Source organism: Hibiscus syriacus, unplaced genomic scaffold (genome assembly GCF_006381635.1).
Source record: "Hibiscus syriacus cultivar Baekdansim isolate YM2019G1 unplaced genomic scaffold, ASM638163v2 tig00110450_pilon, whole genome shotgun sequence".
NCBI classification, from domain to species: domain Eukaryota; kingdom Viridiplantae; phylum Streptophyta; class Magnoliopsida; order Malvales; family Malvaceae; genus Hibiscus; species Hibiscus syriacus.
Window position 1 is genome coordinate 9002399 of NW_024062743.1, and position 13984 is coordinate 9016382.

The window sequence follows — 13984 nt, forward strand, 5'->3', positions numbered from 1 at the left end:
TCGTAATAGAAAATATATATGTATATATATATAATAAAGTGGAATATTAAATAGTAATACAGTAATAAATAAATAAATAAATAAATCAATATATACTAAAAATAAAAAGAACATAAAATAACAAGCATACTAAAATGTAAATTCTGAAATATTAAGGCTCGAAATGAAATAAGGTGAAAGTCCATTGAGTGACTGAAACATAACTTTTGAAAGATACATGCCTGAAAAAAATTTCATTCGGTGACTAAACGAAGACTTTATAGAGAAGGAATGACCAAATATGATATTTACCCAAGTATTTCTGAAAAACACGGATATAGCTAAAACAACGTAGTTTTATTTTACGTATAAATATACGTCTTAAAGGCCAAAATGGCCTAAATTGCTTCATTTGCTCCCTTCCCACTCTCTCTCTTTAATTTGGAGAGAACATAATTCTCTCAAAACTCTCTCTTCAATCACTCGGCCGACCACCATCCGATGATCAACAACCACCGCCGGCCACAAAACCCGAATCACCCAAAACACTTCTCTCCACCCCGTAAACTCAAATCTGACCTCCGATTAAACAAAATTGCACCCCTTAAACGTAGATCTAAGAAAAAAACCTCGCCATTTTTACCTTTTTCTGTAAAAAACCGTTCGTTTCCCGACGACCGTTCTTCTCCCCGAGTCAACCCCGACACATGCACTGGTTTTTGGTCTATTTGTTGCTTTCGGTTGTGATTTTTGGTGGGCTGTTTAGTTTCGATTTTTTTGTGTATTTTCTACTGTTTTGGTTCTTTCTTTAGTGGTTGTTGTGGTTTGATTTGTGATGGTTTTTTTTTGGCTCTGTGATGGTTGGTTTACTGTGTTTGCCTCGCCGTTGTGTTCGGTGTTGGCCGATGTGGGTTCTGTTGATGTTCGGTATTGTAATCTCCTTTTCTAGCAGTGGCTTGGTGGGGGTATTTATACCCCCAACGGTGGTCGTTCCGACGATTATGGTAGCACGCTCGTGATTGGTTGGCCGGGGATTTTGGGATAGGTCAGTCCCGATCCCCTCGGCCATAAATCTCGGTGACCGGTGCGTGGTCTCTTGTCTGTTGTTGGTGGCGTTACTTGCTTCTGGAATCTTTGACTTGATCTTGACCGTTGGATTGAGTCAGATCCAACAGTCTAGATCTGGCCGCGGCATGATGATTTTTTTGAGGGTTAATAAAACCCTAAATGCATTACAATGTTGACCGTTGATACCATCTCGATCTGACGGTTGTGGGCTATACGACGCTGGGACTAATGCTGAAAAACCCTAATTCTCATTTAGACCTCCCACCAGGCCTGCTTATTGGGCCAGGCTTGCAGGCTCGGTTGGGCTTTGACCCTAACCTTGACTTTAGATATGAAAAAAAATAATAAAAAGAAAATAATTAATAAAATAAAATAAAAAGAAATAAATAATAATAATAATAATAATAAAATAACAATATTTTCCAAAAACCTATATAATATATATTTTCAAAACATATTTTAAAAGTATATATTATATATTTTTAAAAATGTTTTAAAAATTATATAGCTTTCAAAAATGTTTTTAAAACTATATATTATAAGTTTTCAAAATGATTTCAAAACTATATAATATATATATATATATGTTCTTCAAAATATTTTTTTGAAACTATATATATTTTCAAAATGTTTAAAAAACTATATAATATATATATTTTTAAAAATATTTTAAAAACTATATATTATATTTATTTTCAAAATACTTTAAAAACTATATAATATATATATATTTTCAAAAATATTTAAAATCTATATATTATATTTATTTTCAAAATATTTAAAATCTATATATTATATTTATTTTCAAAATATTTTAAAAACTATATAATATGTAAATATTTTCAAATATGTTTTTAAAACTATATAATATATATATGAGACGAAAATGAATATCTACAGTATTCAACTACAATCCTTTTAAAGATTCTTAATAACATGTTCAATTATTATAATAAACCATTAGGCAAAAATTGAAAAATCAATCGGTCGAGGATCAATTGAAACCCATATTCGATGTTATGTATTTTTACTACTTAACCTATAATCGTTATTTAATAATTTTTAAGTAAAAAGAATACATAAATGCCTAACTAAAAAAACCCAACTATCGAAACTAAACTTCTACACTAAAACTGCCAAGAAATTTCACAGCAAGATCGTGGCCAACAGATTTTCTTTATCAATGATAAATGAAGGGTAGCTTCGTCTTTTTCTCGTCTTTTTCTCGTCTTTCCTCTTTAACGCCTATATATTCCCCCCCCCCCTCCCGATTGTACCGGCTAAGTAATCGAAAACACCATACTCAATTCTCAAATTTTTCTTTAAAAAATCACTCTTGGTCTTTAAACATTCGTTCTCTTCTCTTCTCTTTTCTCTTCTCTTCTCTTTTCTCTTCTCAATGCAGAGAGTCAAACAAGATCGGCCTTTTAATTTCGATCTATCTTTGTAAAGAAAAACCCATTTATTTTCTTCAAAATTTGTTCACAAAGCCTTTGGCAAAATGCGGGCTCCCAGTCTGCTTATGTTGGGATTTTTAGCACTGTTGTCGGTAGTTTACTGTGTTGTTATCCCACTGGAGAGAGCTTTTCCTTTGAACGGTCGAGTTGATTTGAGCCAACTCGTAGCTCGTGACCAACTCAGACACTCACGAATCTTGCAGCGTTTCGTTGGTGGAGTCGTCGACTTCTCTGTTCAAGGCTCCTCTGATCCCTATCTCGTCGGGTGATTTTCGCTTACTTTTTTTTTTTTAGTTTCTTGTATTCACTTTTACGTCTTTAAGGTTCTTTTTGGGTTTTGCATTAATGGGGATATTTTTGCTTGTCAATGAATTTAACCTGGTCTTTTTTTATAACTTTTCTTCCTTAATCTGAATTTATGGTTTATGTTCTTCAATATGTTTTCTTTGATGAATTTTTGAAGTACGAAACTGCCTAAATCTAGGTTCTTTGTTTGAATATTTAGTTTTCTGTCTATTATGTAATTGGTATTGAGTTTACGTATTTACTTTGTTTCCACCTTCATCTGTACGCTTCTTTTGACAGCTGAAGACATGGAAGATAATGAATGTTGAAGGAAAAGAAAAAGATGAAAACTTGCTTTCTTTTTCCTTATTTTTTTTCTTTGTAGCGCTTGTGTTCTTGTCATTCAATGCCTCTTGTTCTCTTGAATTGCCTTTGCTTTTCATCGATTCTTTTTACACGCATTGGAATCTACATAGTTGCATTGATTTTCTTCTTAAATATTTTTTTTTTGTATTTATTTGTTTGTGTAGGCTTTATTTTACAAAGGTGAAACTCGGATCACCTCCTAGAGAATTCAATGTGCAGATAGACACCGGAAGTGATATATTATGGGTGACATGCAGTTCTTGCACTGATTGTCCCCAATCCAGTGGACTTGGAGTAAAATTTCTTCCTTATACTAAGATTAATTTGGTAAGATTTTGGAGGGAAATGACAGTCGACAATGTAATTGCTCACTTGTTTCGTTGTGCACTGTGCAGATTCAACTAAGTTTATTTGACTCTTCAAGTTCATCATCTGCTAAGCTAGTTTCTTGTTCAGATCCAGTGTGCTCTTCAGAGTTTCAAACCACTGCAACTCAGTGTTCTCAGAGTAATCAGTGCAGTTACACCTTCCAGTATGGAGATGGAAGCGGGACTTCTGGTTATTATGTAGCTGATATGTTGTATTTTGATGCTATTTTGGGACAGTCTTTGATTGCCAATTCTTCAGCTCTTGTTGTATTTGGGTGAGCTTCCGTGAGTCCATAGAGATTTGCTTTTTTATTTTATTTTGATAATATAGGATTGGAAGGAACCATTAAGATAAATAAGACAAGGAAGAAACATAATAAAGGGTCCAACCATGTTAGTCTATTATGGATCTCTGGTGTAATCCTCAATTTAGATGGTGGATCATAAAGTTAAAATGTTTAAATGCCATGACATGGATTGGATATTAGGCAACCATAAGTAGCTGAGCAACTGGAACAAGGTTAATGTCAGATTAATTGAGTGTTGCTAGTACACTTTGATATTTCCATAGAGGAAGGAAGGTAAACTTGGTCATTTAAGTTGCTCAAAGTATCTGTCATATTCCAAAAAAGCAATTTTGTTCATTTCTTTTGTTGGCTTTATCTTTCATCAAATAATGTCTTAATTGCTATTTGTCTTATGTTAATCTCACCATGTTTTCAAAAACTTATTCCACTCTGGACATTGTTGGAAACAGGTGCAGCACATATCAGTCTGGTGACTTAACTAAGACGGATAAAGCTGTGGATGGGATATTTGGCTTTGGCCGAGGTGATCTGTCTGTTATATCACAATTGTCATCACGGGGAATAACTCCTAGAGTTTTCTCACATTGTCTGAAAGGAGATGGCAGTGGAGGAGGTATAATGGTTCTTGGTGAGATTTTGGAGCCCAACATTGTTTATAGTCCACTTGTCGCATCTCAGTATGTCCTCTTTCTTGCATACCGTTTGTTGTATTTTTACTTTCTTCTTTTACTATGATGATTTGGTTCTATTTTCTTGTTGTGGAACATTTGTAAGTATTGTTGGTAAAGCAGTTCAGATACGTTCATGCTTCAATTACAAAAGTTTTCTTATTCCCTCGGTCTAAATGGATCACAGTTTATTTTGAACTTCATTCCTCCTTTTCGTACATGTTCCTTATATTATCACTATTTCTAGGAGTCGAGGTTTGCTCAAGCTTGGTCCTTTTAAAATCTCACATTGTTTTATCTCCTACTATTGGTGACAGTGGGATGGGGAAGAGTTTAGGTGTATGAAGGGGTGATGTAGATGCCGTCAACTTGCTTATCTGGTTTTATTTTTTGTTTGTGAATAGGCTTTCATGAATCATTCATCTCTGGTTTTACTCTGTCAACATTTCTTTTGTGAACATATGATCTTTCAGTTTCACTTGGAATATGTGGCTTCAAATTTGCAGCAGGTTTGAAAATTTCCTTGTTTAACATTTTCAGGCCTCATTATAATTTAATGCTACAGAGCATTGCTGTCAACGGGCAATTGCTGCAAATTGACCCATCAGTTTTTGCAACATCAAGTAATCGTGGTACTATTGTCGACTCTGGAACAACTTTGGCATACCTAGTGCGAGAGGCATATGATCCATTTGTTAGTGCTGTAAGTATGAATGTTATGAATATTCTTTCAGTTCTAGTCTAACATAAAGCAGTGTAAATGGTGACGCAGGAAATAAACATCTCTTTCCGAGATTGCCACCCCGAAAGCATTAAATATTTAGTTATATTGCATCACTTTATTAGTATAGTGTTCTGAAGTTGACTTGCATGTTTGAACTTGCAGATAACAGCTACTGTTTCACCATCTGTTACTCCCACCATTTCTAAAGGAAACCAGTGTTATCTAGTCCCCACCAGGTTACTCCAACCATCTGTTTCACTGTTTTTTGTTTTCCCATGCACCTAAACATCATTTTATGTAAATGAGACTGATATTTGTTTTGTATTCAGTGTAAGTGAGATATTCCCCTCTGTTAGTCTAAATTTTGCGGCTGGTGCATCAATGACATTAAAACCAGAAGACTACCTTATACGCTCTGGTTTCTACGTAAGTTTTCTGTTTTCTTCTTCTTTTGGTCAATTCCACATAATTTGCTATGAAGTAAAATTGACTGCTGTTAAAGGAGATTCTGCTGCATGTTGTGTAATGGGTCATTTTGTATTTTGCAGGATGGTGCTACAATGTGGTGCATTGGTTTCCAAAAGGTTCAGGGTGGAATAACAATTTTAGGAGGTTAGTTTTGTTTTTCTTTGAATTGATTCTAGTTTGTAGTTTGGAGCTGCGATAATTTAACAAGTATGAATATGAGCCTGCTATTTTGCACTGGACTTGTGATAATTTTAACTATTTTGTTTACTTTCTCACAGATGAATTTAATCATTTTTTGGCCTACTCTTTTTGCAGATATTGTCTTAAAAGATAAGATATTTGTTTATGATCTTGCTCATCAACGAATTGGATGGGCTAACTATGATTGTAAGTTCAGTTTATTCTTGAATTTTTTGCATTTTTATCGTAATGTCTCATTGCTTCATTTAGCAACAATGTCTCTTACATTGTATCCGAAATTGAACTTTTGTTAGGTTCATTATCTGTAAATGTCTCCATTACTTCCGGTAAAGACTTCATAAATGAAGGACAGCTGAGTGTGAGTAGCTCGACGAGAGAGATGCTATTCAAGCTTATACATTTGAGTTTTATAACTCTCCTAATACAACTCTTAGAGTTTGTGGAGTTCCAGTTTTTGTAATTTAAACCCAGCAGTCCTCGAAAATTCATTCTTTCTTCCGTCAGTAGATTGTTTGATCTTTATTTATGGTGATCGAAAAGGCATTTGTGGTTTTTACTCAGATAGCAAAGGGTAGTTGCACCTTACAGTGTAAGATTCTCACCTGACCTGGATTGCTCATGAACGAACCGAATCTTTTATGTCCATTGTTGCTGAACCTGTATATTATCTCTCTACTGGATTTGAGGTGTAACACGAGTACAAACAACACTGTCTTGCCATCGGAAGTGGAAAAAAGGGGCTCTCATTTCTCTTTTCCTGTTCACTAGTTTGGGGTTGGTTTTAGTCAGAGATGCAGAAATAGGCACTTAATGTCCAAGTTTGAAGTCAATTTTGTAACATCATTGTTTGTCTGGGATTTTAGTGATATAAAAATGTTCATAATTTTTCATATGTTTCCTTGTGTGTCAAGCCATAGGCCATAACCTTCTTGGTGGCGAGCAATTGTACGAAATTTCATTATAATTCTTCAGTTTATGATCTCTCTTTCTAATCATTTCAAAGTTTTAATCTCATTTCATTTTGGCCAAGATAAGTTAGGAAATTTATGAAGAAAAATGATGGGATTTCATCAAAGTCCTGAAATAAAACATACAATATATATATATATCCCCAAATTGTCAGCTTTTGTTTCTTCAGCTCATCCAAATTGGGAATCAACCTTCAATCACCTTAACAGGAGTTCTGCAGCACAAACTAATGTTTCACCAAACTGCCAGAGAAAATAGAAGCTTATGGTATGCTAATGTTTCACTTACCCAAATGGGGTTTGTTTGATGGACAATAGCTCAACATCCAACTGCAGGTTAAGAGGAATAGTTAATATGCAGAAAATGATAACAACTGAGAAACAGATGTCTGATTGTTACCTCAATGGTTGCACTTGGGGGAATTTCCTGTACTCCCTTTTTCCCGTATGCAAGCTCTGGAGGAACTATCAGCAGTCTCTGGAACCAACCACCTATTAGTTAACACACTGGGCAAAAATTTATTCTCGCTACACGAAGATTGATAATCTATTTCCATCCCCTAGTGTAAAATTCAGCGTCTGGCCCTTCTCACCTGGCCTCCGACCCGCATTCCTTCAACACCAAGATCCAATCCCTAAAGCACATTTCCTCTTTCAGACTGGCCAATATCAAATCCATAAGGCTGCATGAACTCAAACATACCATAATTGCCAAGCATGTCATTACAGAACATTAATACAATTTTGGTTTTATGGCATGAAAAAGGGTATGAAACATCTCGGTCTTACCGTGCCCCCTCCAACACTGAGTCCCTGTCTGCTAGTCATAAACGTAACGCCTCTCCATTTCGCAACATAATGAACCTACGAGAAAACAACCATACCGATCAGTTATATTCGAACTTCAGGGACAAACATAATTAATGGAACCTGTTTGGTTTTATGAAGAGCAATGTGTATGTTCTACAAGTATATTTGAGATTTTCTCTTTTAATTCCATTCACAGTTCATCGTTCCGGTCGAAAGTAATATAAAAACTAGATCATAAGGCATATGTGATGGACTTTTTTTGATGAAATCTAACTAGTTCACAACCGTATTGCAACCCGAGATCCCTTAACAGCCTTAAGTCCACTGCCAACCTTCAAATCATAGTACCTGCAGAACATGGTGAAGGTCAAAACTTGTATAATCACTTCCATCGCAGAACATACAGAAGAAATAAAAAATATTCTTTCACTGTTTACTCCTCTAGGAAAAAAGAAACAAATAGATATATGATGTGTCACATAAATCTAAGATGTAAGAAAAGCTACAAACTTGAGCCCATTGGGAAGACTTGTGAATTCACTCTCAGGTATTTTAGCTCCTCTAAGCTGCAATAATAAAATATAAATGCAGAAATTATACTTTTTAAGGACCAAAAATTACCCAAAAAATTTAGGATAAAATAAGACTTGAAAAAAAGAAGGATATTTACAGCTCTTCGACTTGTGCTAGCTGCCTCAGCCACATCAGAAGCATACATTGCAGCAACTGAAACAAAGTTCATCAGAACATTAAACTCATAACTAGTTACCCATTACTTAAAGTAACTTATTTAAACCAAAACACCATTAAAGTTAATTGATTATGACAGTAGAAATTAATGAGAAAAATTAAGTGGTAGTGATGTTAAAGCAGTAACTAGGTGCGAAGAGAGAAGCAAGCAATGCCCTTCTTCCCTGATCATGCTGAAAAGAAAAAAGTGGTGGCTTTGAGTTTTTATCATCAGGAGATGACAGTTTACAGTAGCATAGCAAAAGAAACGGTTTTCACTTGGGTAGTCTCTTCCCTGAGGTTCAAACAAATGTAAAGAGCATGTAAGAATAAATATTGATCCCCGTATGGATACGAGATACGATCTTATTTGGAGGAGAAATTTAGAAAAGATTGAGCATATTTACGAAGATGGTTTACCTGAAAAGGGAAATGAGAAGTAAGGGTTGTGGAGGAGAGTTAAGGTGTTCTGATGGAAAGGGAGGAAGGACAGTTCCATTGACAGTGTAAGAAGTGAGAGAGAAGATTGAAGTTCATGGGAGTTTTGCTATTGCTATTGCTATTTGGGCATGAAATAAAAAAGAGGATAACATGCTCAATACCATCCACATATTTAAAGAGTTCCCATGTACCAGAGAGGTCTATCTGAACCCAATTGTAGGAGGATTAAGACTTCAATCTTTTCCTTTTCCTCTGAAATATATTACATAAAATTTTTTGATTAGGTCCCTTAAATTTCTTGAAAATTTAAATTTAATATACATAATATGTATTTATATATTTAAATTAAATCGATACCATCAAATTGGTTTAATTATAAAAAAATGCTCTCTGAAAGTTCTTCCTTCGATCCCGAGGCTCTGGCCTCCCTCAATGACGAACAGGCGAAATTCGACGCCACCAAAAAAGTTAGGTTCAAACCACCGGAAGAACCAATCATCCAGGATCTCGAAATGGAATTAGGAGAACAAGTTGACCTAGATATTTCTTATGTTCTCGTTCTCGCAGGCAAGAAACATGGCGAGACCACGAATGAAAGTATGAAACTTCTTCAACTACATTCCCCGAGGACTTTGACATTGGTGATGATCATATCTTCAAGGTAACTGGTTTCGACCTCCCTTTTATTTAGTTTTCTGACCGGGCGTATAAATTCATGGAACAAAGCATGGCTAGAATAGGATCTTGATACTGTTTGGTAGGAATATAAGCCTCAATGCCTTCACCAACAAAACATACGCTCTCCGGCGTCCATCCTAACCATTCACTCTTATGGATATTGAAAACGGTTTTTTTTTGGCGTGCTTTCAAAATGATGCTGACTACTCTGGTTGAAGATCCCTGTTTATGGCCAGTACTTAACTGTACAACAGTGGTCTTTGGATTTTCATACTTCCCAACCATTTCCTACAACAATTATAGCATGGATTCATTTTTCGAGTTTACCAAAGTGTTTGTATAACAATAAAATTTTGAACAGCATATGCAGTCTTGTCGGGAAGGTTGCCAAGCTTGATTTTCACAAAGAAACAACCAATAGTAGGAGCTTCGCTAGAGTCGTCGTTTACGTCGATCTCACCACACCCTTCGTCTTCAAAGTTGTCTGAGGCGACAAGATTCAGGTGGTGGAATACGAAAATCTTCCCCATGTCTATTTTTATTGTGGTCACTTTGGCCATCTGAAGAAAGCCTGCACCAAGAATGATAATCCCACAGCCAATGAAACAGTAACCTCTAATACAGAACTAGTTGACGTTACCTCTAACGCGGATGCAAATGTGCTATATGAAAATTTAGAAAAGCCAGATTCTGCTCCTTACGACCCGTGGATGCTGGTGGAAAGACGCCACCAGAGATGTCCAACGACAACATCGAAGAATCCAGAGCAACCAAAAGCTACGCCTAAAAAGTTGGGTTCTCAGTTTGCCCCCATTAAATGCAGGTAAGTCGCCCACACAAACTGGCTAAAAATGCAGAATAGGGAATAAGGGTTCGGTCCACAGAGAGATTTGGAAATTTCTAATATCAATATGAATTGAATTTTAACAAAAAAAAAAATCGGTAAAGCAAAAAAATTAAAAAGGAGGTTTGAATAATCAAGTAAACTAAATAAATAAAATAAAAATAAAGCACAAGCCAAAAAAATAAATTATAAAGAATTAATTAAGATGAGAAATAGCATACAGCTTTGCTTTGCCTTAATCCATCTCAATCACTTAAATATATTTTACTTTAGATACTTGTCAGTTACAATCTATAAAGTCCAAGCCTTGTAATTTGCTCTTCTCTCTGATGAACTAATTTCCAAAGTCGATCTTTGAAATTTAGCCCTTGTTTGGATTAATATTGACTATCGATATTAACGCCAATGTTAATTTAGGAACTAGAAAAATCCGTGCTCAGATTATGGTGTCTCGATGAGAATTGAATCCGATCTTGATTTCTCTTACCAGACCGCCGCTAAGTTTGTTCTTAGGGAATTGAACTTGATACAAGCTGTTTCTCCTCCGCAACTATAGATCAAAACTTCGATCAAACCAATGCACCTTCTTTGAATTGAATGTGTTGAGATGTTTGAAGGAAGGCTGAGAACCTCCCCTTGTCCGTCGAAAATCAAGAAAGAAATATGTATATATGAAGCGTTTTTGCAATTTAACAAGAATGGATTAAGTCTTCGCTTAGCTGTAGCTAAAGAAAAGATTAGCCAAACATGGTAGAAATCATGTTTGGCGTGTACAAAGAAAGAAGATGAAGAAGAAAAATATTTTTATTAAACTGAAAACCTAAAACAAAATAAAAGCCAACACTAGTTTTATATTGAATTCTAAATTTGTCTATCTGTCAAGCTTTATCCTGATGGGTATTTATAACTTGAGAAAACCTAAAGAAAATAAAATACTAACTTTCAAGAAAATTAAAACATTTAAATTACTTGTAAATAATAAACTAAAAATCCTAATAATAAATAATTAAAATACTAATAGAAATTCTAAGCAAACAAAATTCTTAATTAAATAAATAATAAAATATAAAATGTTTGAATTTAATTACAATTTTTAATTCCTAAAGAATTGTGGTTCGCGTTGCTTTTCTTCTTTGATCTTGCAGATTTAATTATTTAATTAGAGTTTGTGCTTGTGCTTGTGCTTGGATCAATCTTCTAATCAGAGTCGTCTCCGACTTCTCCCAAAAAAAGAGAATATGTTTAATTCGCCTTTTAATTGTTGTTTCTTGAAAAATAGAATCTTACACAAATTCGAACATAAATAACTCAAATTAACACTATAAAAAAAGGCAACACGGATTAATTAATTACAAAATATTAACTAAATAAAACCCTCATCACACTTGGTCTCGCTGAGGTGTCCTCGAACGCCTTGACTGTATGTTAGCCAGGGATGAATGGAACGAGGTTGCCCCATGTCCACCGTCTAGCAAATTCCCCATATAGAATCTGACAACTGTCTACTACTCGTTCACTCTGCTGGTCCCTCTAATCTGCATAAGCTTAGACCTTTTCGGTTCTTACCGGGTTAGACTAAACACCCGCTCTTCAGCAACTTCATTGGAGAAAATTGGGTTTCTAAAGGTGATCTTTAATGCGTTGAATTCTATTTTTATCTCTCCTATCCAGTAGAACAAGGAGATGTATGGTCACATATTTCACGAAAAGGCTAAGCTTAAGAAACAACTCGCAATGATCCAAGCAAGTATTAACAATAATAGCAGTGATCATCTTTTAGCTAAGGAGTTGGAGATCCACACCAAGTTGGAAGAGATCATTGATCATGAGGAACTTCTGTGGTAGGAAAAATCGAGAAGTAGTTGGTTCGTCCGCACGGAGACCGAAACACCAAGTACTATCACAACTGTGTGATAGTCCGTTGGAAAATGAATCGCATCTAAGCTCTCAAGCTGAATAATGGAGAATTATGCTTTGATTATGGTATTCTTTGACAAGAAGCAACTAATTTTTATTCGACTCTCTATCGAGAGGAAGAGAGACGCAATGCTAGATTTCTCATTCGCATGATGTTCATCAGGTTCTCTAACTCTGATATCGATTATCTTGAGACCCCCGTCTCAGATGATGAGATCAAGCGTGCACTTTTCCACATGAACCCAATCAAAGCTCCTGACAGCGACGACCTCCACGTGTTCTTTTATCAAAACCAAAGGGAGACGATCGGTACTTCAGTGTGAAGTGTGTAAAAGATATCTTTAATGGTAACCTATGTTGCACGGATTCGGATAGGGGACGAAGATAAGAAATGATAATTTTTAAAATTACAGGGTACGGGGACGGTAAGGGTACGACATATAAAATAATTTTAAAATTATAAATAGATGAAAAAAACTATAAATAAAGTCAAATATCAAAACTCAAACAATAAAATTAATTTTAAAATAATAAAATCTATAAATAAATTACAACATTAAAATATTAAACCTTAAGATTTAAATTATTATAAAAAATAGGATCTATAGCTGTGATATCATCAAAATAAGTTGAGTGACATTCTTAATATCAAGATAAACTTTTGATATTGTATTCCTGCAAGCAACAAAAAGGTACTGCAAGTTGTTTTAACCTTTTTCAGCTCTGCCGACACATGGCAATGGAATTTGAAAATGAGTTTCTTACATTTTTCTAAATACCCATTAACAATATTGAGATTCCCATTACCCTGGGGATCAAAGAGAGTTGCTTTGAAGCAGTCAAAGCATTTAAATACCTGTTCAGACTAAGCAAGATCTTACTTTTGCATAACAGAGTCTTGAAATGGATGGGTTCGATTCGAAGTGCTCCGTCACAGTCTTGAAGTGCTCGGGTAGCTTCGACCTTGCCTCGGCTTGATTCGAGAAGGCGCTACAGAGAGATTTGTTGAGCTTGGAGAGATGATCTGGGTCTGGGTTGGCACCCGATCCAATCCGCTGCTTCTTCGTTTCGTTCTCTTCAACCTCCCCTGTTTCCACTAGTTCTTTCCCAACTTCTAAACTTGATTTTCCTTTCGCTTTCGATGCATCTCAGCAGCCAGTTTACTTTCCTCAACAATATGGAAATACTTCAACTCGTATGCCGATGTTCCGCTCGTCGCAGCAAAATAGCAGCAACAGGGGTTTTTTTATCGGCCATTTTATGCTGCAGTTGCACGGGGACGGCAGATGAAGGCCGTCCCTGAAACGTCCCCAGCAAGCACCGAAACGTCCCCCGTATCGTTCGGCCGTACCCTACCACCGTGGCACGTCCCCGGTACGTTCCCCGGCCGTCCCCGTGTTGTCCCCGTGCCAGGGACGTTTCGGGTACTTGAAACGGCCTTCCTCTGCCGTCCCCGTGCAACATAGGTAACAACATTGATATTAAGATCAACAAAACGCTTCTAGTTCTCATTCCTAAGACTAAAAATCCTAAGTTTTTTACGGACTTAAGTCCTGTTAGTTTATGTAATGCCTTACTCAAATTGGTGATGAAGATTATTGCTAATAGGTTCAATGCAATTTTCTATAAAATTATCTCCCCAAACCAGGTTAGCTTTATTACAGGTCCTAACATCATCGATAACATTATGGTGGCTCAGGAGGAT

General features: G+C 35.7%; 1 protein-coding gene and 1 pseudogene across 1 annotated transcript; one reads left to right on the forward strand and one right to left on the reverse strand.

The window, feature by feature from the left end:
- Positions 1-2361: 2361 nt before the first annotated feature.
- On the forward strand, positions 2362-6849 carry LOC120125963 (aspartic proteinase 39-like). Its single transcript, XM_039144274.1, has 10 exons — positions 2362-2769; positions 3320-3449; positions 3551-3798; positions 4281-4508; positions 5040-5202; positions 5386-5459; positions 5553-5649; positions 5772-5835; positions 6007-6078; positions 6186-6849. The coding sequence occupies exons 1-10, from the start codon at positions 2549-2551 to the stop codon at positions 6350-6352; spliced, it is 1464 nt and encodes a 487-aa protein (XP_039000205.1). The 5' UTR covers positions 2362-2548; the 3' UTR covers positions 6353-6849.
- A 149-nt stretch (positions 6850-6998) lies between these two features.
- On the reverse strand, positions 6999-9029 carry LOC120125985 (annotated as a pseudogene).
- Between the last annotated feature and the right edge of the window lie 4955 nt (positions 9030-13984).

Coding starts and splice junctions, on each gene's coding strand:
- LOC120125963 (XM_039144274.1), top strand. CDS start 2,549: ATGCGGGCTCCCAGTCTGCTTATGTTGGGATTTTTAGCACTGTTGTCG. Junction 3,450..3,550: donor CCCAATCCAGTGGACTTGGA/GTAAAATTTCTT, acceptor TGCACTGTGCAG/ATTCAACTAAGTTTATTTGA. Junction 6,079..6,185: donor TGGATGGGCTAACTATGATT/GTAAGTTCAGTT, acceptor AACTTTTGTTAG/GTTCATTATCTGTAAATGTC.